This window comes from Schistocerca piceifrons, chromosome 1 (assembly GCF_021461385.2).
Source record: "Schistocerca piceifrons isolate TAMUIC-IGC-003096 chromosome 1, iqSchPice1.1, whole genome shotgun sequence".
Classification (NCBI taxonomy): Eukaryota; Metazoa; Arthropoda; class Insecta; order Orthoptera; family Acrididae; genus Schistocerca; species Schistocerca piceifrons.
In genome coordinates this window covers 1075212878-1075238683 of record NC_060138.1, presented here as the reverse complement: position 1 = coordinate 1075238683, position 25806 = coordinate 1075212878, and the positions used below count along the sequence as shown (strand labels likewise).

The window sequence follows — 25806 nt, the reverse complement described above, 5'->3', positions numbered from 1 at the left end:
GTTTGTACGTGAGTTGGTGGACAGTGTACAGTTGCAAGCAGCAGCGACTGTGATTGTCTACAGAAACTCTCAGTGATAGTTGATTTCTTGTAAAGTTGCCAGTGACTTTTCTGACAAGTAGAGTGCCCAGCAGTCGGATTTTTGTACTTTTTTGTATTCATGGTAATTGACTTTCAGAACTGAAATATCGATCTCGCACAGCAGTTCGATGGAAGTCTAAGAAATTCTCCGGAAAGTCAACTCTGAAGATTTCCAAGCAAATAATTGACTAAAATTAATGCGATTTTTCACGACAGCTCGTGTGGCGTCACAGGATGATAACTGGGTAATCAGTGGATCGCTGGTTCGATCCCACTATGGCCTTCTTTTTAGTTTTTTTTTCGTTCAGTTCCAGTACCTAGATCATTTGAATATAGGATTCATCAAATACATGCTAATTAACACATATGTAATAAAATTTTTGATGGAAAGTGTATATCTTCTTGTTTCTAATTACATACTGCATGCACTGCAAATACAAATTCGTAATTGCCAATATTTTATAAAAGACTGTTAATAAAGATGTTGAATTTAAAAGAAAACATTCGAAATATATTAACCATATTTGTAAAATATCAGATTACTACTTTAAATTTGCACTGAAAACTGGAATTTTGCGTGTGATATGATATTAGAAACAGGAAGACATACATTTTTCATAAAAACATGATGATTAGATATGTGCTGTTTATCACAAGTTTGATTAATTTTATTTTTAAATGCTGCAGATATTCGATTTGAACAAAAAAAGAAAAAACGAAAAATCCATAGAGAGATTTGAACCAATGATCCATTCATTAGTTGGTTACTCTAGTCCAACAGTACCAAGTGAGCCATACGATCCATCAGAAAACTCTCATTTACTTTGGTGAATTCATGGTCATTGGAAAATTTCGAAGTCGATTTTCTCGAGAATTTTTAGTGTTGCACTGAAGTATTTTTGGTGACTGATAATTGAATTCTGAACGTCAATTACCATGAATGTAAAGAATTACAAAAATCCGATTACCAGGGATCTCCTAGTGTGTGTAAATAGTAATAAATAAGTAATGTGGGTGTTTCTTATTTCTTTCTCCACCAACAAAATACGGAAAAAGAGGATAAATTATGATAAATCTGTAAGTTACAAAATCAGGTAAGTAAGAAGGAAGTATATGGGAGTTTTCTCTCTGTCTGTGTCAAGATAGGAAGGCCACATCACTGTACACTAACAGAAACAAGGAGACACTTAAATTTAGTGCCCACAGCGTTCAAGGCACCGTCCGTTAATGGGAGCACGGAAATTTCTTGGCGTGCAACATCCCTTCACTCGTGCTGCACCATCAAGTCCTTACAATACATGCATAAGCCGTAAGTATCTCCGTTGGTGGCAGATCGACTCTCGGGAGGCCCGGAACCGCTTCGCTGCCCGGGCACCTCGCTGGGAAGACGGCGGGGCTCTTTGGCCGCAGCGAACCGCGTGACCACCCACTGAATGTGCTTCTTCTGCTCAGCCTCACTCGGACGCCGGGGCGCATTCTGCAAAACAAAACCAAGTGAAATCATTATATGCTTCCGTAATTTCCGCTGATACGCATGCCATCTAACCTCTCTTGAAGCAAGCACACGGAACAAAAAATTCGTTCAAATGTGTGTGAATGCCTAAGGGACCAGACTGTTTAAGTCATCGGCCTAGACTTACTAATGAAACAAACTTATGCTAAGAACAACACAAACGCCCATGCCCGTGGAAGGACTCGAGCCTCTGGCGGGAGGGGCCATGCAATCCGTGACATGGCGCCTCAAACAGCAATAAACGTAAACGTCGAACAAAGACTGAATGGTTCTAATTAAGGTGAAGCAGATGAATATCGAGATTGATATGTGGTTGACGCTGCGGTATAAATTGTTCTCATTGGGTCGTATGAATAAAACGGAGGCTGTAATTGTTGTTGTCTTCAGTCCTGAGACTGGTTTGCTGCAGCTCTCCATGCCACTCTATCCTGTGCAAGCTTCTTCATCTCCCAGTACCTACTGCAACATACATCCTTCTGAATCTGCTTAGTGTACTCATCTCTTGGTCTCCCTCTACGATTTTTACCGTCCACGCTGCCCTCCAATACTGAATTGGTGACCCCTTGATGCCTTAGAACATGTCCTACCAACCGATCCCTTCTTCTAGTCAAGTTGTGCCACAAACTCCTCTTCTCCCAATTCTGTTCAGTACCTCCTCATTAGTTATGTGATCTACTCATCTAATCTTCAGCATTCTTCTGTAGCACCACATTTCGAAAGCTTCTATTCTCTTCTTGTCCAAACTATTTATCGTCCATGTTTCACTTCCATACATGGCTACACTTCATACAAATACTTTCAGAAAAGACTTCCTGACGCTTAAATCTATAATCAATGTTAACAAATTTCTCTTCTTCAGGAACGCTTTCCTTGCCATTGCCAATCTACATTTTATATCTTCTCTACTTCGACCATCATCAGTTATTTTGCTCCCCAAATAGCAAAACTCGTTTACTACTAAGCGTCTCATTTCCTAATCTAAATCCCTCAGCATCACCCGACTTCATTCGACAACATTCCATTATCCTCTTTTTGCTTTTGTTGGCTATTCCAAGTCCTTTGTTGTCTCTGACAGAATTACAATGTCATTGGCGTACGTCAAAGTTTTTATTTCTTCTCCATGGATTTTAATACCTACTCCGAATTTTTCTTTTGTTTCCTTTACTGCTTGCTCAATATACAGATTGAATAACATCGGGGAGAGGTTACAACCCTGTCTCACGCTATTCCCAACCACTGCTTTCCTTTCATGCCCCTCGACTCTTATAACCGTCATCTGGTTTCTGTACAAATTGCAAATATCCTTTAGCTCCCTGTATTTTACCCCTGCCACCTTCAGAATTTAAAAGAAAGTATTCCAGTCAACATTGTCAAAAGCCTTCTCTAATACTACAAATGCTAGAACCGTAAGTTTGTCTTTCCTTAATCTTTTTTCTAAGGTAAGTCGTAAGGTCAGTATTGCCTCACGTGTTCCAATATTTCTACGGAATCCAAAGTGATCTTTCCAGAGGTCGGCTTCTACCAGTTTTTCCGTTCGTCTGTCAAGAATTCGCGTTAGTATTTTGCAGCCGTGGGTTATTAAACTGATAGTTCGGTAATTTTCACATCTGTCCACTCCTGATTTCTTTGGGATTGGGATTATTATATTCTTCTTGAAGTCTGAGGGTATTTCGCCTGTCTCATACATCTTGCTCACCAGATGGTAGAGTTTTGTCAGAACTTGCTCTCCCAAGGCTGTCAGTAGTTCTAATGGGATGTTGTCTACTCCCGGGGCCTTATATACTTAACACCCGAAATTCCGTAGGACTTTCTGAAGATCGCACGTATAAAGCTAGTCGGAGAATGTACTTCACCCAGAAATTACTCAGCGTAAGTAAAAGCGTGGGGGAAGTTACTCACAAGCGGAGAGCGTTCTCCGTTTTCTAACGTGAGCTCTGTAGCATACTTCGAACTGAGGAAGTTCTGTTGGGTTTTATCTACTTTTTCGTAGTGGTGGTGGTGGTGGTTAGTGTTTAACGTCCCGTCGACAACGAGGTCATTAGAGACGGAGCGCAAGCTCGGGTTAGGTAAGGATTGGGAAGGAAATCGGCCGTTCCCTTTCAAAGGAACCATCTCGGCATTCGCCTGAAACGAATTAGGGAAATCACGGAAAACCTAAATCAGGATGGCCGGAGACGGGATTGAACCGTCGTCCTCCCGAATGCGAGTCCAGTGTGCTAACCACTGCGCCACCTCGCTCGGTACTACTTTTTCGTAGTAACGACATAATTTATGTTGTTTGGTAGGTAAAAGAAATGTACGTAGCCCGAAGAAATACTGAAGAGAGAAACTGAAGTAGTTTACATGGGTTTAGCATTACTTGCAGCCGGCCGCGGTGGTCTAGCGGTTCTAGGCGCTCAGTCAGGAACCGCGCGACTGCTACGGTCGCAGGTTCGAATCCTGCCTCGGGCATGGATGTGTGTGATGCCCTTAGGTTAGTTAGGCTTAAGTAGTTCTAAGTTCTAGGGGACTGATGACCACAGATGTTAAGTCCCATAGTGCTCAGAGCCATTTTAACCATTTTGAACCATTACTTGCACAGCGAACTTACTTCCAGCAAATCACGAAAGTAGAGGGAGCGACCTTTAAAAAAAAAGTGAAAATTAAAACATTTTTGTTGCTATTTAGCAGAACCAAATTTTCAGATTGATTTACGATAAGACCTAAATATAAACAAAACAAATTTCCAGATGTTCATCATGTCTTCCCACAGCAAAAATATTATATTTTGTTATGTTAGATGTAAGTAGGGTATCAGAAAAATTAATAACTGGTTTATTACAAACATAGCGATCTGTTTGTCGTAACGAGCTACTCGGGCGACCACTTACGTACTTGACACGCGAACTGACAATTATACTTCGTGTTTAACCAAAATTATCTCATGTTAGAGCACTTTCTTTCTTCTATTGCTTGTGCCGTTTGTCCCGCGGATATGCAGGATCGTCATGGTTAATCAGATGTGGCAATGTTAGTTGAAAGGGTGGCCGGATGCTCTTCCTGCCGCCATCCCGTACCCTCCAGGAAGGAAGTAGTGTACCCCAACTGTCTGCGACTAGTGTAATCCAAGGAATAGCGCGAAAGTGTTCATATGTCTGCGAGCCATGTAAATGAGGCGGGACGTGGGGACCAGTTCGGATTCACCTAGGGGGATGTGGAAAACCGCCTAAAAACCACATCCAGGCTGGCCGGCACACCGGCCCTCGTCGTTAACCCGCCGGGTGGATTCGATGCGGGGCCGGCGCGCCTACCCGAGTCCAGGAAGCAGCGCGATAGCGCGCTCGGCTAACCTGGCGAGGCATCTCATGGTAGAGCACTTTGATGGGATAAATGAAAATTAAGCTTTCGTTCGCATGGTATGTTCACCTAACTTCAATAACAAAAAGGTTTCCGCATGTCGAAAATTCGGTAACATTGCAAGAAAGTGCATTTTCGTAAACTGTCCTTAATCGTCTTAATAATTTGTTGCCACATATAAAAATAACATCGAAACGTAGTGCAATATTTCCAGAACATACTGACGCCAGTTCCATATTTGTGCACTGAACGGTTTGCCTATTTGTGCCGGTTAAGTGTAACATTACGCGTACGTCCTGTGCCGGACACGTTGTAACAACAACTACTGAACATATAATAATTTTTTCTTTGGAATTTCGATGAATTAATATACGTAATGTTTTAATTTCATTTCTTTTTCTTTTCGTGTCATTATGTTAAAGAAAATGTAAGCAACTTTAGATGTGAATATTAATATTTATGTAAAATTTCAAGCAATGTTATAACAAAATTGAAGTGTAACTGATGTTGAATCTATTGTAACATGTCTGAAATTGTAATTGTGCGCTTGGTCCATGCGTAGGCAATGTATTAAGATATGTGGCATGTAAAACCTTTGGTGAATACCCTATCTGTAGGGGAGCGGAAAAAGGTGGATGGCAGGCGAGCGCGGGAAAATGCACACGGGCGCGGCACGATATAACGGGCTCAGCAGCGGTACTAGTCGGAGTTGGGCATCGGTCTGAGGAACACGTACCGGATCGAGGAGGCTATCCTGGAAAAAGTGGTTCCATTGAGCCTCGGATGTGCCGTGTCTGACGACTATACAGCATGGCTATATTCTAATGGCACTGGATTGAAAAGGATTACGACGTCAAGAAGAAGCAAAGTGCCGCTACAGCAAAAGCCATAGCTGTGATTGTATGTGTGCTGCGCGTCTCGCCATCTCGCCGCTCGCCAACCGCCGCATCAACTCGCACAGGTTGAATCTTTAGAATTGTATTCGGATGGAGCAGTGTTAATTTTGTTCCTGACTGTTCAATAATAACTTAACTTTTACCAGAATTGTTCTATCAATGAATTATCCTAATCACTCACCTAGACAGGGTCCTTTCCACATGTTGTGCAATCCGAGTGTCTCGAAATAAAGAATTAAAATTTATGTTAATAAGAATTAACTGCAGACCTATTTATGCTAGAATGAATCTTAATGAGCTTTATTGTTAATGAAAATATGAGTAAAGAGCAAAGGTCTGACAGAGTACTAAGATAAATTTGGAATTGGCTTAGTAAGGAAGCTTAATTAATTTGAGACAAAAATAATGGTAGTTAAATGAGGAAGTAATTGGACAATAAGAGTAATAATTCATATTTTTTAAATCTTGAGTACTCAATGTTTTCAATAGTTAATGGTTTCAACACCGTGATCATAACAGTTTCGGGGTCCCCCCCCCCCCTCTCTTTCACTCTTTTCTTTTCTATTCATTTAAATTCTGAGGTGATTGCACTGATTTGACCAGCAAAGTTAAAGTCAAGATAAAACCTAAATTTATCAGTGTTTTACCATTATTAAAATTGACATTGTATGTGTGTGTGTCAAAAGTGCTATTTCTAGGGTGACCTATGTCCGATTTCAGTCGGATCAATAGACAAAACGCAGTCGTAGTAATTATTGTAGTGTAATGTGGTGTATTTATAGCTTGTTCAAATTAGTACAGAAAGGGAAAATCTTAGTTCAGTAGATTTTTCTGGTTCAAAAATTCACCATATAATACAGTATTATTACGTGTGGTTATGCTTGTACGTACATCTACTTGTACAAGGGAAAAACTCACTCAATGCCTAATTAGGCTGGCGACCGTATTATTAACCATTAGTAGCATCTGCAGTGTACGTTTTTCTACCCGTCCTAACGTGTAGTTGCACTTATACTTGCTTGACGTATCATTGTTGTTACTGATTGGGTATAAGTCCGAGTTTGCTTCCATTCAGGTACACACGGTCAACCTATTTACTGAAATCCTTTCCTATAAGGTGAAGCCCGTCAACTTATCATAGTACAGGCTTTAAAGAGTTAACGTACACACGAGCGTGGACGTTACAACGTCAGGCGACACACATCGAGAATCTTCTCAAGAAGGAGGGGAGGTAGTGAGATAGAACTCCCTCGTCAGAGAGTATACTTCGAATTTTTTATTCATACGAAATTGAGGGAACCTTCTCCACATAATGTTCTCTTTCTTCTTCATACGACCCGTTATCTCCAGCAAAGATTGCGAAGGCGAAGGAGACGGGCGCTGCGACAGCGAGTCCGAAAGGTCACAGGTTGATGACTTCCTTGCATCGTCACTTTTGAATGGTATCAGTTATTTATCCTGAGCCAACCACAATATTAAGAATTCAGTTATTATTTCAACTTACTGAACGTCAGACAGTTATAGGTATGTGAATGAAATTTACTTTGTCCTCCAAGGTAAATTGTGGATGTTACCTTCCTATATGATGTGGCAAGTCTGTTGTGCCTTCTCTCATTTTTAATCTTTTAAACAAAATGGTGCATTACACTTCACTGCTACCGCACTTCGTACAATATTTCCAAGCTACTGATGGTGCCATTCTGCGTTACAACTGACGTCCGAAGAAGATAGCGAGAAATTGCCGTATAGAGCATGTAGGGGCAAGTCTTGCACACTGCAAGCACACGAATACGCACACTCACCAGCCAGAACATTATGACCACCGACCTACCATCGATATAAACCCGTCCTGGCGATAGCAGTGGGGACTGTTCCTGGACATCGAAAAAGCTTTCGACCGTATCTGGCACAACGGCCTTGTACGCAAACTAAGCGAAGCTGGTTTCCCAGACGGACTCGTACGTCTCATACACTCGTATCTCACGACGTCCAGGGCAAACAATCAACACAACATGGTATCCAATCTGGAGCACCCCAGGGAAGCCCCCTGGGGCCAATCTTGTTCAACCTGTACATTAACGATTTCCCAGCAACACAAAACACGACGTTAGCCATCTACGCGGATGACACAGCCATCCTTGCGCAAGATTGGAAACCGTCGAACATTAATTCACGAATACAGACGGCACTCAGAGCTTCCGAGCCTTGGTTGGAACGATGGCGTATTAAATTAAACGTCGACATGTGCGAAGCAGTTCTGTTTACACGCAGACCGAAACTACTGGGCAAATATCAACACAGTAGACAGATAGAGCTACACACAAGCCGAATACTTTTCCGAGAGAAAGTCAGATATCTTGGTGTCTGGCTGGACCGGAAACTTATGGGGGGACCACATCGAATACGTTGCCAACAAAGCACACGCGAGGCTCAAACAACTCTACCCAATGTTCAACAGAGAAAGTACACTGAATAGGAGGTTGTCAAGGTCCATATACATGACACTGATTAGAGCTCTGATGACGTACGCATGTCCCGTCTGGGGATATGCAGTTCCTACAAGACTCCCCTGCCTGCAGATCATACAGAACAAAGTGCTAAGAATCATTAGCAACGCTCCACGCTACACACGCACCTTGGATCTTCACAAAGAATACCGCCTTGAAACCCTCAAGGAAGTATTCAAAAACACGCCACATGACTGTATAGGAACTCTAGAGACTCGAAAAGTCCTTTCATCCTTACTTTGGGAAACCCAGATCACAACCATAGGTGGAAGCATAAGCAGCCAAAGACACTACTAGCTAGGGCAAACCACCTATGGCGAGCTAACATACATCTACAAGCGACAGACGTAGGCAAGCCCCTGCATATCAGCAACGCTGACTGGAAATTCCCAGCTGCTATTAGAGGCGATCAACAGGCCACAGCAGGGAAACCGACGAGCTCGCCCACTGATGCACAAATAAATCGCCAACATCACCCTACACAGCGAATCCTATATATGACCTATCGGACACAAAAACGATGATAAACCTAACTGTTGCAGGTGGCTGACGCTGATCGAGAGTTCAGCACCGGCACCCAGCGGCAGCCGCCGAGCAACAGCACCACACAAAGTCAGAGGTATCGACATGCATGATATCCACTACTTACAAAGCCTACCCTTGCATGACGTTTTGCAGGCAGAAAGAAATCCGCTACTGCTCTTACCACCCGACCTAACTATCGCAGAGCTTTTTTTCCCTTGGCTCTTGCCTTGGCACTTTTTTTCCTCTGTCCTTCAAACCGCTATCTCCAGATGAGCACGTATTAATGGTTAACGTAAGCAGACGTACGCAAACATCGCTGCACCCACATCCTGCGACACCTCACTCTAGTGGAAACTAACCCTTATGCACACTGGACTCGCATTCGGGAGGACGACGGTTCAATCCCGTCTCCAGCCATCCTGATTTAGGTTTTCCGTGATTTCCCTAAATCGTTTCAGGCAAATGCCGGGATGGTTCCTTTGAAAGGGCACGGTCGATTTCCTTCCCAATCCTTCCCTAACCCGAGCTTGCGCTCCGTCTTTAATGACCTCGTTGTCGACGGGACGTTAAACAACACTAACCTAACCTAACCTAACCTTATGCAGATATGGCAGTAGACCTATTGAGTTGGCCACCATGCCGGCGTGGGCGTGGAGGGGCTACACCTCTATTAAGAAAGCAGTGGGAAATGACTGCTAGTCAGACGCACGCACGGTGCATGTAATATCAGTGAGCGTGTTGTCCAAGTGCAGCACGGGACAGGCGAGCTATCTACACTACTGGCCATTAAAATTGCTACACCACGAAGATGTGCTACAGAAGCGAAACTTAACCGACACGAAGAAGATCCTGTGATATGCAAATGATTAGCTTTTCGGAGCATTCACACAAGGTTGGTGCCGGTGGCGACACCTACAACGTGCTGACATGAGTAAAGTTTCCAACCGACTCCTCATCCACAAAGAGCAGTTGACCGATGTTGCCTGGTGAAACGTTGTTGTGATGCCTCGTGTAAGGAGAAGAAACGCGTACCATCACGTTTCCGACTTTGATAAAGGTCGGATTGTAGCCTTTCGCGATTGCGGTTTATCGTATCGCGACATTGCTGTTCGCGTTGGTCGACATCCAATGACTATTAGCAGAATATGGAATCGGTGGGTTCTGAAGGGTAATACGGAACGCCGTGCTGGATCCCAACGGCCTAGTATCACTAGCAGTCGAGATGACAGGCATCTTACCCGCATGACTGTAACGGATCGTGCAGCCACGTCTCGATCTCTGAGTCAACAGATGAGGACGTTTGCAAGACAACAACCATCTGCACGAACAGTTCGACGACGTTTGCAGCAGCATGGACTATCAGCTCAGAGACGATGCCTGCGGCTACCCTTGACGCTGCAACACAGGCAGGAGCGCCTGCGATAGTGTACTCAACGACGAACCTGGGTGCACGAATGGCAAAACGTCACTTTTTCGGATGAATCCAGGTTCTGTTTACAGCATCATGATGGTCGCATCCGAGTTTGGCGACATCGCGATGAACGCACATTGGAAGCGTGTATTCGTCATCGCCATACTGGCGTATCACTCGGCGTGATGGTATTACGTGCCATTGGTTACATGTCTCGATCATCTCTTGTTCGCACTGACAGCGGACGTTACATTTCAGTTGTGTTATGACCCGTGGCTCTACCCTTCATTCGATCCCTGCGATACCCTACATTTCAGCAGGATAATGCACGACCGCATGTTGCAGGTCCTGTACGGGCCTTTCTGGATACAGAAAATGTTCGAATGCTGCCCTGGCCAGCACATTCTCCAGATCTCCCACCAATTGAAAACGTCTGGTCAATGGTGGCCGAGCAACTGGGTCGTTACAATACGCCAGTCTCTACTCTTGATGAACTTTGGTATCATGTTAAAGCTGCATTGGCAACTGTACCTGTACACGCCATCCAACCTCTGTTTGACTCAATGCCCAGGCGAATCAAGGCCGTTATTACGGCCAGAGGTGGTTGTTCTGGGTACTGATTTCTCAGGATCTATGCACCCAAATTGCGTGAAAATATAGTCACATGTCAGTTCTAGTATAATATATTTATCCAATTAATACCCGTTTACCATCTGCATTTCTTCTTGGTGTAGCAATTTTAATGGCCAGTAGTGTATCTCAGTTTGACCGAGGGCAGATTGTGATGACTCGGAGGGTTGGCATGAGCGTCTGGGAAACTGCACGAGTTGTCGGATGGTCGAGGAGTGATGTGGTGGGTGTCTTCAACACGTGGCGAAATCAACGTGAAACAACGTCCAGACGTCGTGAGGTCGAGCGGCCTCCCTCATTACAGATGTCGGACATCGTAGGCTGGTTCGGACGACCATCCATCATTACAGATGACGGATGTTGGAAGCTAGGCATAACGGTAAAACAGCACAGAACTGTCGCGGACACAATGCACCGAACACTACTAACGATGGACCTTCGCAGCCGACCTTTGCAAGTGCCAATGTTAACACCACGACATCGGCAAGTACGAATGAAATGGCCACGTGAGCGTCGGAACTGGACGTTGGCGCAGTAGCAGAGCGTTGCATGGTCCGAGGAATCCCGGTACCTTCTTCATCATGCCGATGGGAGGGCTAGAATCCGTCGCCTTCCAAGGGAACAGCAACGTGACACCTGTACTGCTGGACGGAGACAAGTTGGCGGCGGCTCCATCTTGCTCTGAGGAAAACTAACGTGGGCTTCCATGGGACCAGTGAAGTTAGTGCAAGGCTCCATGACGGCCAAGGAGTATCATACACTAGATGCAGATCACGTACACCCCTTCATGACGAGCATGTTTCCCGACGGCAGTGGCATTTTTCAACAAGACAATGTGCCATGTCACAAGACCACGAGTGTGAATGACTGGCTCGAGGAATACCGTGGCGAGCTCCAATTGATGTGCTGGCCCCCAGCTCGTCAGATCGGAACCCAATCCAACACATCAGGTATGTGATTGAACGTGGCGTCACAGCTAATCGGCCCCCTTCCCGAAATTTACGAGAACTAGGTGACTAGTGCTTGAAGATGTGGTGCCAACTGCCCCCAGCGACCTACTAACACCACACTGCTTCCGTAACACGAGGCGTCGCCGCTGTTATCCGTGTCAAAGGTGGACATACCGGCTATTAGCTATTAGGTGGGTGGTCATGACGTTCTGGCTGATTAGTTTTTAACTGTAGGCGTTGTTATCGTGCTGATGGATTTTCTCATTTTCTGTAGCCATCCGAAATATGAAAGAAATGGAAATTTTATGAATAAGTGTAACTGTTTTCTTTAAAAAAAAGTTTTATTTAAAAAGGAAGATTTTTAGAAGTGCTGCTATTCAAAATGGATATTCCGTTTACTTTACTCGGTTATTAGTAAAAAAAGAAAAAGCCTGATATAACCGAGACCGAACAAATACCGAAGAATACCGGTTATTCAGAACTAAATTAGCGGTATCGGTTTTAACCGGTCAGTTTTTCCCATACCTACCGTAACGTCACCTTAATATTGTCGTAGCACCGACTCTAGCATTGAGAATGTCCTCAACTCGGCGAGGAGAATCCTGGCTGCTTGAGGTATGCATACCCGGGCGAAGCCACTCATTGATGATGTAGAGCAGGGGTACTCAACCCGTCGATTGCGATCGACCGGTCGATCGCCATAACTTTAAGAATCGATTTTTCTAAACTTTTGTTCAAAAACTGTTTAAATACAAAGTTGGTGACTTTGAGTGTTCACATGGTATTTCTAGGAGGTAAATGTGACGACACTGATTCCACCTCTTTCGTCTCCCTCCGTATTCATTTCCTTTAACGCTCGCGCCAAGCAACAGTCTTTCCTCGCCCACAGTCACAGAAATTAAATGTGAGTCACTTTCCTCATAAACACTCAGAACTGTCCGATCAACAAACATCATTGGGTCAAGAAGCTGCAGAGAAGTATATAAACAACCTGACAGCACTGAAGATAGACTTCGAAAACCCATTTTCAGATTTCAAGGCAATGGAACCAGTTGTAGTTTTCATAGCTCAAGCTTTCCAAAAAGGGGCGTGGAAGATATTGTAAGTAAAATAAGTACTCTTTTCTCTCATACTGAGACTGTACTTGAAGAGGAAGTAATTTGATTTCAAAATAACGTTTCCGTAAAGTCAGAAAAAAATGAAGATAAATTTTGGAAATTATTGAATGTAATAAGCTGCTCTAATGCTGTAAAAGTGACGTCATATGTTTTATAGTTTTTTGGATCAACTTATCTGTGCGATGCAGCTTTTTCAGCGATGAACACAGGGTAGTGTAAGTGCAGAATTAAACTGACTGATGCTCATTTTTCGGATTATGTAAGATTGGATCTGACAAATTGTTCATCAGGTTAGAATAAACTTATCAATGATGTGCAAAGCAAAGTATCTCACTCAATGTCTTCATCATTTATGACGGTGTATATTTCAACTTTTTTCACGAGTGTAGCACTCGAAAATTGAGTAGTCGACTTAAATCTGTTTTTATGGATTTTGTATAATTAAAATGGTTAATTTTGTATATGGGGTTGTCTTGTGCTTAACCCTTCGTGAATTTTTAAGTCATTAGCTCTCCCCTCATGAACCATGGACCTTGCCGTCGGTGGGGAGGCTTGCGTGCTTCAGCAATACAGATAGCCGTAACTTAGGTGCAACCACAACGGAGGGGTATCTGTTGAGAGGCCAGAGATGATTGCAGGATATGTTGCTTATAGAGTTAAACGCAAACATCCCGAATTAGCACATTTGTATGTTAAAATAACTGATCGTGCAAACGTTGTGTGAAAGAACTGGCTTCACACAATTTGAAGAAGATCCTTAATGAAGCCAACGGAAAGTTTTATGAAACTCATTTTGATAATGGAAACAGAATTTCAACAATTCCACGTCAGTTTCATTGACTGTATCCCAAAAGTTTTTGTAAGAGTAATTGACGTAATAAATGAGAAGTACCTAGGACTGGAGGACTTTGCTGCAATATGTTTAGCTGTTCTAGGCGCTTCAGTCGGGAACTGCACTACTGCTACAGTCGCAGGTTCGAATCCTGCCTTGGGTATGGATGTGTGTGATGTCCTTAGGTTTGTTAAGTCTAAGTAGTTCTAAGTTCCAAGGGTCTGATGACCCCAGATGTCAAGTCCCATAGTGCCCAAAGCCATTTGAACCATTTTTTGCAATATGTTTCATCAACAAGAAAAAAAAAATACAAAGCTAGTAAGCGAACTCAGAATGAACAAAGACAAAAACTGAAAGAAAACCAAACAAAAAAGTCGTAACATAACATTCCAGAATAGAAAAATAAATCCTGTTAATACATTTCAAGAATTTAAAATGACAGTACTGTCGGTCTTTCTGTACTACCAGTCTATGCGGTCCAAACCTGCGTGAGCCTCTTCACTCAGAAAAAAGTATTTCCCTCCGAGATGGTGAAAAAGTTTGATGTTCTTCGGAGCCTTACACTAGCACTTCACTGAATACAGAAAAAATAGTCTAATATATAGCTTTATAGTACTAGTAACAACAACAATACTAATAATAATATGGAAAAATCTCGATTACATTCGTATCTTTGTATGAATTAGGATATGTGTGCGCAGTGTGCCTATAAACTTCACTGCAATGCGGCAGTGAAATACTTGTTCAAAGCCGGTGGTAGGCAGAAAACATCTTCCGAGATTGTCCTAAATGCTTTCACCGAAAATTATTTCGAGCAGTTAGTCCACGAACCCACGCGAATTGTAAATGGTTGCGAAAACACACTTGATCTCTTAGCCACAAACAATTTAGAGCTAATAGAGAGCATCATGACTGATACAGCGATTAGTAATCACAAGGTTGTTGTAGCTAGGCTCAATACCGTTTCTTCCAAATCCACCAGAAACAAACGCAAAATAATTTTATTTAAAAAAGCGGATGAAGTGTTATTAGAAGCCTTCCTAAGAGACAATCTCGATTCCTTCCGAACTGACTACGCAAATGTAGACGAGATGTGGCTCAAATTCAAAGATATAGCAGCAACAGCAATTGAGAGATTCATACCTCATAAATTGGTAAGAGATGGAACTGATCCCCCATGGTACACAAAACAGGTCCGAACGCTGTTGCAGAGGCAACGGAAAACGCATGCGAAGTACAGAAGAATGCGAAATCCCGAAGATTGGCAAAATTTTACAGACGCGCGAAATTTGGCACGGACTTCAATGCGAGATGCATTTAATCGGTTCCACAACGAAACATTGTCTCGAAATTTTTTTAGAAAATCCGAAGAAATTCTGGTCGTTTGTAAAGCACACAAACGGCAAGACTCAGTCAATACCTTCGCTGCGCAGTGCCGATTGTACTGTTACCGACGACTGTGCCGCTAAAGCGGAGTTATTGGAAGCAGTTTTCCGAAATTCCTTCACCAGGGTAGACGAATGGAATACTCCAGAATTTGAAACACGAACAGCTGCTAGCATGAGTTTCTTAGAAGTAGATACCTTAGGGGTTGCGAAGCAACTCAAATCGCTTGATACGGGCAAGTCTTCTTGTCCAGATTGTATACCGATTAGGTTCCTTTCAGATTACGCTGATACAATAGCTCCCTACTTAGCAATCATATACAACCGCTCACTCACCGATTGATCTGTTCCTACAGATTGGAAAATTGCGCAGGTCGCACCAGTGTTTAAGAAGGGTAGTAGGAGTAATCCATCGAACTACAGACCTATATCATTGACGTCGGTTTGCAGTAGGGTTTTGGAGCATATATTGTATTCAAACATTATGAATCACCTCGAAGGGAACGATCTATTGATACGTAATCAGCATGGTTTCAGAAAACATCGTTCTTGTGCAACGCAGCTAGCTCTTTATTCGCACGAAGTAACGGCCGCTATCGACAGGTGATCTCAGTTCATTCCGTATTTCTAGATTTCCGGAAAGCTTTTGACACCGTTCCTCACAAGCGACTTCTAATCAAACTGCGGCCCTATGGGGTACAGTCTTAATTGTGCGACTTCCTGTCAGGAAGGTCGCAGTTCGTAGTAATAGACGGCAAATCATCGAGTAAAACTGAAGTGATATCAGGTGTTCCCCAGGGAAGCGTCCTGGGACCTCTGCTGTTCCTGATCTATATAAATGACTTGGGTGACAATCTGAGCAGTTGTCTTAGGTTGTTTGCAGGTGATGCTGTAATTTACCGTATAGTAAGGTCAACCGAAGACCAGTATCAGTTGCAAAGCGATTTAGAAAAGATTGCTGTATGGTGTGGCAGGTGGCAGTTGACGCAAAATAACGAAAAGTGTGAGGTGATCCACATGAGTTCCAAAAGAAATCCGTTGGAATTCGATTACTCGATAAATAGTACAATTGTCAAGGATGTCAATTCAACTAAGTACCTGGGTGTTAAAATTACGAACAACTTCAGTTGGAAAGACCACATAGATAATATTGTGTTGAAGGCGAGCCAAAGGTTGCATTTCATTGGCAGTACACTTAGAAGATGCAACAAGTCAACTAAAGAGACAGCTTACACTACACTCTTTCGTCCTCTGTTAGAATATTGCTGCGCGGTGTAGGATCCTTACCAGGTGGGATTGACGGAGGGCATCGAAAGGGTGCAAAAAAGGGCAGCTCGTTTAGTATTATCACATAATAGGGGAGTGAGTGTGGCAGATATGATACGCGAGTTGGGATGGAAGTCATTAAAGGAAAGACGTTTTTCGTCGCGGCGAGATCTATTTACGAAATTTCAGTCACCAACTTTCTCTTCCGAATGCGAAAATATTTTGTTGAGCCCAACCTACATAGGTAGGAATGATCATCAAAATAAAATAAGAGAAATCAGAGCTCTAACAGAAAGGTTTAAGTGTTCGTTTTTCCCGCGCGCTGTTCGGGAGTGGAATGGTAGAGAGATACTATGATTGTGGTTCGACGAACCCTCTGCCAAGCACTTAAATGTGAATTGCAGAGTAATCATGTAGATGTAGATGACCAGAGGATTCCCAGTGACGTCATAGGTCACAATCTGTCTGCATGTGACCCCTACTGTGTATTCTAGTACCCGTGGGAATTTCTTATACCAACATAGCATTGCTTTGCTTACCCTAACAAGAGAAGCTAGCACATTTCAACAGTTCTCGAGTTGCTTTACTAGATTCCCCATAATTTAGCTATATTTCTCGAGACTGGGGCGAGGCAAATGCCATTTGCACGTCAACCCATTTTGCGGCAATGATTCCATACGAGCGACTTCACGATGCGGTCATGGGCAGATCCAAACACGACAGCTTGTTGGCTAAAGTCTAGATCAGGACCAGCGACAGTCACGGCGATTCTTTCTACGTCTCATAGTTTGGCAACGCGTCAGTTTCGCGTAGTCTATGGTATGATTCATTGACATAAGCAATGAGAGGCGAGAACAGAGGCAATGTATTTCTAGCTCCGAAATCGCAACCATTGTTTTATTTGCTATTTTTCGGTATATTAATGAGTTTTGGAGAAATATTTTATGGTTATGGCAGCGAGTGCTACAAAATGGACTAATTTAAGTGTTTTAGTTCTGCACGGTGACTTCGTCCGCTGGTGCTCGTCTCATGGATTATGTGCAGAGACACGAAAATGTATCAAATGTGTTGGTGAAATGACTCTTAAAGAATCAAATGTTTGTAGGGATGGGATCATTTGGAAGAGCAGCGAAAGCCGCCACTTTGAGTAAGTCGATCGTTGTTTTTTTAATTCAGTCGTGGCAGACGGTAGGTGGATCAATGTTTAGTAATAATACGGTCACACGTTCGACACATTAATACGGACTGATGCACCTGTTTTGTCTCATGATTTAATTAGAAAACATTGATCCATTTAGTGTGCAAGCGCTGATCGATTGCGTAGCAACACAGAGCAGAGAAATGTTTAATTTCTCTTTCGAATATATCGTGAGTTGCGGCGCTGTCCTTGGTTTGCAGATACTAGCACAGTTTAAACAACTGCAACTGAAACGAGGAGCGATTAAATTTATAATCGTCGTCTACAGCAGTGTTTCACTCTTTCTTCCGAATCTATTATTTCGAAACACGTCGTCTTCCCGCTGCTCTCTAATTGGTTGCGTAACACAAACATCTGACTCATCTTCTTTTGTTCCCACCATACCTCACGGCAAGCGCTGACAACATTTCTGCACGAAACACGTAAGTACGCCATTGGGCCTATTCTAGACTTTTACCCAGTTGTTTCTGACACTCGGTCACGTCTCTACGTCGACCACCGTCATACAGCAGTCACCAGTGATTGGTTACATAACCGCCTGGTAGCAGTTCTACACAATTTGCAGCGCTCCAAAGTGACCGGTTTCAGAGAGCCTACACTGAGATGACAAGTCATGGAACAGTGATATGCACAACCAATAAAACGGCAAGGCATAGGCGGAGCTGTTACTTGTACACAGATGCTTCATATGGAAAGGTTTCCGAAGTGCGTATGGCCGCACAACTGGAATTGAGAGTCTTAGAACACAGAATGACAGTTGGAGCTAGATGCAGGAAATTCCATTTCGGAAATCGTTAGAGAATTCAACATTCAGACAGCCACAATGTCGAGAATATCACATATCAGGCGTTACCTCACACCATGGACAACGCAGTGGCCGACGGCTGTCACTTAACGGTCAAGAGCAGCGGCGTTTGCGTAGAGTTGCTAGCAGATAAGAAACAGTGCGTGAAATAACAACAGAGATCACTGTGGGACGTACGACGAGCGTTTCCTGTAGGATGGTGTGACGAAATTTGGCGTTGACGGGTTGTGGGAGCTGATGACCTACGCAAGTGCCTTTGGTAACATCATGAAGTCGCCTGCAGCGCCTCACCTAGGCTCGTGATCGTATTTGTTGGACCCTAGATGCCTGGAAAACCGTAGTCTTGTCAGATGAGTCCCGATTTTATCTGGTAAGAGGTGAGCTGCTGGTAGGGTCGAAGTGTAGCGCAGAACCCACGTAGCTATGGACTCAAGTTGTCAGCCGCTCGGGATTAGCCGAGCGGTCTCAGGCGCTGCAGTCATGGGCTGTGCGGCTGGTCCCGGCGGAGGTTCGAGTCCTCCCTCGGGCACGGGTGTGTGTGTTTGTCCCTAGGATAAATTAGGTTGAGTAGCGTGTAAGCTTAGGGACTGATGACCTTAGCAGTTAAGTCCCATAAGACTTCACACACATTTGAAGCCGGCCAGGGTGGCCGAGCGGTTCTAGGCGCTACAGTCTGGAACCGCGCGACCGCTACGGTCGCAGGTTCGAATTCTGCCTCGGGCATGGATGTGTGTGATGTCCCTAGGTTAGTTAGGTTTAAGTAGTTCTCAGTTCTAGGGGACTGATGACCTCAGATGTTAAGTCCCATAGTGCTCAGAGCCATTTTGAACACATTTGAACATTTTGAACTGAAGTTGTCAACAAGGCGCTATGCAACCTGGTGGTGGCTCAGTAATGGTGAAGGCTTTGTTTACATGGAACAGGCTGGGTCCTCTGGTACAACTGAACCGATCATTGAGACGAAATGGTTTTGTTTGGCTACATGGAAACCATTTGCAGTCATTCGTTCCCGAGCAAGAGATGGAATTTTTGTGGTTGACAATGAGTGATGTCACTGTGCCAAAATTGTTCGTGATTGGTTTGGAGGACATTCTGAGCCATTCGAGCCAATGGTTTAGCCACCCAGATCTCCCGATATGAATCGCATCGGATATTTGTAGGACGTAATCGAGAGTTCAGTTCGTGCACAGAATCCTGGACTGTCAACACTTTTGCAATTATGGAAGGCTCTAGAGTATCAAGGATCAATACTTTCGCAGGGGACTTTCAGCGACTTGTTGATTCCATGCCACGTCGACTTGCTGCAGCGGCTGATCCCGGCGGAGGTTCGAGTCCTCCCTCGGGCATGGCTGTGTGTGTTTGTCCGTAGGCTAACTTAGGTTAAGTAGTGTGTAAGCTTAGGGACACTACGCCAGACAAAGGGAGATCCGACACGGTGTTAGAACGTATCCCATGACTTATGTCACCTTAGTGTGTATGCATAGAGAGAGCGGCCAAAGCTGCTTATCCCACACATGACTATTTTGCCAGAATTCGACTGTACATGACGTAACTGTGAGATGAAAACACAATCACAGTTACACTAAGACCAGAAAGATCTGATGTGCTGACGGACAAAGACCGTCGAGCACTGCAGATACTGGCTGTAAGAAATCGCATGAATCAGCGGAAGGAAACGCTTGTGAGTTCCAAAGTGCCACCAGCATTCAGCTAGCACATTTGATAGGTGCGTTTCGAATACATAGCGCCCGTAACGTTGGCCAGAGGGTTACGTCGCAGGTATACACCGAGGTGACAAAAAGTCATAGGGTAGGGTATGCACATATACAGATGGCGGTAGCATGGGGCACACAAGATCTAAACCGGCAATGCATTGGCGGAGCTGTCATTTGTACACGGGTGATTCACGAGAAAAGATTTCCGACGTGATTATAGCCGCACGACGCGAATTAATAGACTTTGAACGCGGAGCTAGGTGCATGGGACATTCCATTTCGGAAATCGTTAGTGAATTCAATATTCCGAGATCGACGGTGACAAGAGTGTACCGAGAATTCCAAATTTCAGGCATTACCCCTCACCACGGACAACGCAGTGACCGATGGTCTTCACTTAACGACCGAGAGCAGCGGCGTTTGCTTTGAGTTGTCAGTGCCAACAGACAAGCAAAACTGCATGAAATAACAACAGAAATCAATGTGGGACGTACGAGGGAAGTATCCGTTGGGAAAAAAATGGTTCAAATGGCTCTGAGCACTATGGGACTTAACTTCTGAGGTCATCAGTCGCCTAGAACTTAGAACTACTTAAACCTAACTAACCTAAGGACATCACACACACCCATGCCCGAGGCAGGATTCGAACCTGCGACCGTATCGGTCGCGCGGGTCAAGGCTGTAGAGTCTAGAACCGATCGGCCACCCCGGCCGGCTATCCGTTGGGACAGTTCGGTGAAATTTGGCGTTGACGGACTATGGCAGCAGACGACCGACACGAGTGCCATTGGTAACACCACGACATCGCCTGCAGCGCGTCTCGTGGGCTCGTGACCGTATCACTTGGACCCTAAACGAAAGGAGAACTGTGGCCTGGTCAGATGAGTCCCGATTTCAGTTGGCAAGAGCAGGTGGTAGGTTTCAAGTGTGGCACAGATGCCACGAAGCCATGGGCCCAAGTTGTCAACAAGGCACTGTGCAAACTGCTGGTGACCCCATAATCGTGTTGGCTGTGTTAACATGGGATCGACTACGTCCTCTGGTCCAACTGGCCCGATAATTGACTGGAAATGCTTATGTTCGACTACTTGGAAACCATTTCTAGCCATTCGTGGACTTCACGTTCCCAAACAACGATGAAATTATTATGGATGGCAGTGCGCGATGTTACTGGGCCACAGTTGTTCGCGATTTGTTTGAAGAACATTCTGGACAGTTCGAGCGAATGATTTGGCCACCCGGATCACATGACATGAATCCCATTGAACATTTATGGGACATAATCGAAAGACCAGTTTGTGCACAGAACCCCAACCCGCAAAACTTTCGCAATTATGGACGGCTATAGAGGCAACATGTCTCAGTGTTTCTGCAGGGGATTTCCAACGATTTTTTGAATCCATGTCACATCAAGTTGCTGCGACACGCGAAAGGATGTCCAACAAGGTATCAGGAGATATCCGATGACTTGTACCACCTCAGTGTAAATCAGCTTACATTGATAGAAAACCAATGGCTCGAAATAGCATGAAAGAGACCATATGTGATCGTTGTCAAGTAGTAAAATATATTACCTTGTCAACACTAAAATGTACAAAACAATGTTTGTCTGCAGTAAATTTTATTATCGACAACTGGCATGACGTTTTTCTTAAAAAATAAGTGTGTCATATGAAGATGTTTAAAAAATCGCAACTTATGAGATGATGATTATCACAAGGATGGTAAGAAATATTATTTACATGAGAGTGAATGATATAACGCGTTTTTATATCGGACTAAAAAGTACAAAATAATTTCTCCAAGCCCCATACAGAATCCTAATCCCACAGAAGTAGTCCTCAAAATTTTTGACTGCGACTTTTAAATAGCTGTAAAAATACCTGTAAGATTTGAAACAAAAAAAAATGTCGGTCACATTCAATTGATTTCAGTAAGGAGACTGAATATTCGGACATCAGTTAATAAGCAGTGTATCAGTTGAGGGGTGAACTATTATGCACCAGGTACGCATTCCGTGCTGCGCGGGATTAACCGAGAGGTCTAGGGTGCTGCAGTCATGGACTGTGCGGCTGATCCCGGCGGAGGTTCGAGTCCTCCCTGGGGCATGGGTGTGTGTGTTTGTCCTTAGGATAATTTAGGTTAAGTAGTCTGTAAGCTTAGGGACTGATGACCTTAGCAGTTAAGTCCGCTAAGATTTCACACACACACGCATTCCGTGCACCGCACGTTTTCCGCTTTAAATCTCACAAGTACTTCCAAAGCTATTTAAAATTGACAGTGACAAATTTTGTGGTCAATCTGTGTGGGACTCGGAGTCTGTATGAGATTATGAGAATTTTTTTTTATTTTTCAGTCCAATTCAAAATATGGCCAATTAAAAATTCATTTTTATTTAAAATTATTTTCTACTTTTTGTCTTGAGTGTGTGAAATTTACAATGTGGTAAAGTTCAGCTTTATTTCTATTTCTCTTCTCCTGGCTAAACGTTACTTCAGCTAAGCATATCTCACAAGAAGACTGAAAGTAAAAATTAGAGAGATTTGAGCATTTATGGCTTACAAGCATTTGTTCTTCCAGCAAACCATTTGCGACTGGGACAGAAAGTGGGGGGAAATGCCAGTGGTAAACAAAATACCCTCTGCCCCACACAAGACTTGCATTGTCATCCAGTTCTGAACTATGTTAAGTATTTCAAGTCCTTAGCTCATAGTGAAGTTGGTTTAAAATCAATTGCAAAAACTGTAACAAAGATAAATACAAATAAGGATGTGATATCCATCTCCTCTTCATCTTTCTCTCTGCCGTGCATATCTGCCTGCTTATAACCCACCTGAAATTCAAAACGCCGATCGTGCAGGGCAGCCAAGATGTCAGATGTTACCAAACGTTTTCACCCCCAACCCTACCAAACAGACCAACAACAATGTTAATATTGGGTTGTTATCCACCTTTGAGCTTTACTTAAAATTTCAAGTCTTTAGCCCATCAGAAAGTTACTTTAAAATCATTTGCAAAAATTACCAAAGAGAAAGACAGACAACAATGTTGTATCCATCTACAAAAATGTAATACCCATCTCCTCTTCCCCCTGTCTCTGCACAGTCAAACTCATCCACTGAAATGCATTCCGATACCATCTGCACAGGACAATGGTCTTGCAGTGCAGCCTAGATGTCAGGCATTACTCAACATTGCTCCCCCCCCCCCCCCCCCAACCCTACCTCTACCAAACATACTGACAAGAATACAGGTTAATATTGCATTGCCATCCATTACTGAGCTATGTTTAAAATCAGTTTTCAGCTCATCAGGAAGTTAATTTAAAATCATTTCCAAAAATTGCACCAAACAGGCAGATAGACAAGAATGTTCTGAAACTTCCTGGCAGATTGAAACTGTGTGCCGGACCGAGACTCGAACTCGGGACCTTTGCCTTTCGCAGGCAAGTGCTCTACCAACTGAGCTACCCAAGCACAACTCACGTCCCGTCCTCACAGCTTTACTTCTACCAGTACCTCGTCTCCTACTTTCCAAACTTTACAGAAGCTCTCGTGTGAACCTTGCAGAACCAGCACTCCTGAAAGAAAGGATATTGCGAAGACATGGCTTAGCCACAGCCTGGTGGATGTTTCCAGAATGAGATTTTCACTCTGCAGCGGAGTGTGGGCTGATATGTAACTTCCTGGCAGTTTTAATCTGCCAGGAAAATTCATATCAGGGCTCAGTCCACTGCAGAGTGAAAATCTCATTCAAGAATGTTCTGTCTATCTACTCTGTCTCCCTCTCTCTGCTCTGCCAAGCCTGTCTGCTCATGGACCATCTGGAATGCATTCCGGTATTATCCACAGAACACACAGCTTGTGTGGGGCAGCCTAGTTGTCAGGTGTTACTAAACGTTTTCATCCCCATCCTTACCCTACTGGACAGAGCGCCAAGAATGCGAGTTAATATTCTATTGTCACGCTGTTCTGAGCTAGGTTTAAAACTAGTCTTTAGCTCGTTGGGAAGTTAGTTTAAAATCAATTGCAAAATCTGTACTGAACTGACAGAAAGACCAGAAAGCGACCTAGTAACAACATGATATTAAAGAAACAAAAAACAATTTTGTCTGTTCTGTTTGATAGCGAGGAAGGTATACCTTCCAGGTTGAGCGCTGGCTGTGCTTACATACGAGACTGAAGTTATTTGATGGGGAGCTGAAACTTACTGCAGACCCTGCACTGCGCCTCGTCGCTGGCGTCGCCGCAGCCGTCGCGGCCGGAGCAGAGGATGGCGGTGGAGCGGCAGCGGCCATTGTCGCAGCGGAAGGGGCAGCGCGGGCCCGTGCGGGGGCGTGCGCGCAGCCGGAGGCGGCGGCGGGAGGCGGCGGCGGTCGGGGGCGGCACGCGGCACCACTGCGGCTCGTCGCTGGCGTCGGCGCACGACACCACCGCGTTGCACAGCTCGTAGTCGGGCAGGCAGCTCACTGTTCCGGCGCCAGTGCACGGGAAAGTGAAAGCCGGGCAAGCTGCGGACAGTGGGGAGCGCACAGTAGGCAAGACACCGAAGAGAGACATACATCGCATCAGTTACGCTCCTCTAGTATTGTATTGTATTGTATGTTAACCGGGGACCTAGAAACGACGGGGAGGCTCCGTCCCCACCGCAGCCGCAGTCGCCCACAACCCCACGACGACTACCGCAGTCCACCCCGCCGCCGCCCCACACCTAACCCAGGGTAATTGTGCGGTCCGGCCCCCGGTGGACCCCCCAGGGAAAGTCTCACACCAAACGAGTGTAACCCCCATGTTTGCGTGGTAGAGTAATGGTGGTGTACAAGTACGCTGAGAACTTGTTTGCGCAGCAAATGCCGACATAGTGTAACTGAGGCGGAATAAGGGAAACCAGCCCGCATTCGCCGAGGCAGATGGAAAACCGCCTAAAAACCATCCACAGACTGGCCGGTTCACCGGACCTCGACACAAATCCGCCGGGTGGATTCGGGCCAGGGACCAGGTGCTCCTTCCCGCCCGGAAAGCCGTGCGTTAGACCGCACGGCTAACCGGGCGGACCTCCTCTAGTATTAGTCGCCTGTGTTTTGCAACTCCTGGTAATGTCGATCTACAATGAGGTGGCAATACCCGTGGGATATCTCCAGAGATCGTGTCTGTCCTCCTTCTCCCCGGCGCAGTGCAGCAACTGGACGTTGCATGGGCTCCGGAAATCATTGGATGTCTCCTGCAGAAATATTGAGCCATGCTGTCTCTATACTCGTCCATAATTGCGGAAGTGTTGCCAGGGCAGTATTTTGTGCAGCAACTGACGTCTCTACTATGTCGAGCGATCTGGGAAGCCAGATCACTCGCTCGAGTTGTTCAGAATGTTCTTCAAACCAATCACGAACAAGTGTGGCGCGCTGACATGCTGCATTATCATTCATAATAATTCCATCGTTGTTCGGGAACATGAAGTTCATGAATGGCTGCGTTATAAGAATTTGCTAGGTTTCTCGGTTGATGATCCATGGCGCGAACATCCCGATCGAGATGATCCCACAGATTCTCGACTGGGTTTAAATTCGGAGAGTTTGATAGCCAGGGGGAGCACAGTAAACTCATCCTGGTGCTCTTTGAACCAAGCATACACACTGCCAGCTG

The 25806-nt window shown here is 44.5% G+C and overlaps 1 protein-coding gene across 1 annotated transcript in view; it reads right to left on the bottom strand.

Annotated features, from left to right (window-relative positions):
* Positions 1–360: 360 nt before the first annotated feature.
* LOC124777769 overlaps positions 361–25806 on the bottom strand; it is a 268850-nt gene continuing 243404 nt past the window's right edge. Inside the window, exons 8-9 of the mRNA XM_047253279.1 lie at positions 24378–24677; positions 361–1557 (exon numbers count right to left, since the gene is read on the bottom strand). Coding sequence (XP_047109235.1) covers positions 1535–1557; positions 24378–24677 — 323 coding nt within the window. The 3' untranslated portion in view covers positions 361–1534. The remainder of the gene's footprint in view (positions 1558–24377; positions 24678–25806) is intronic.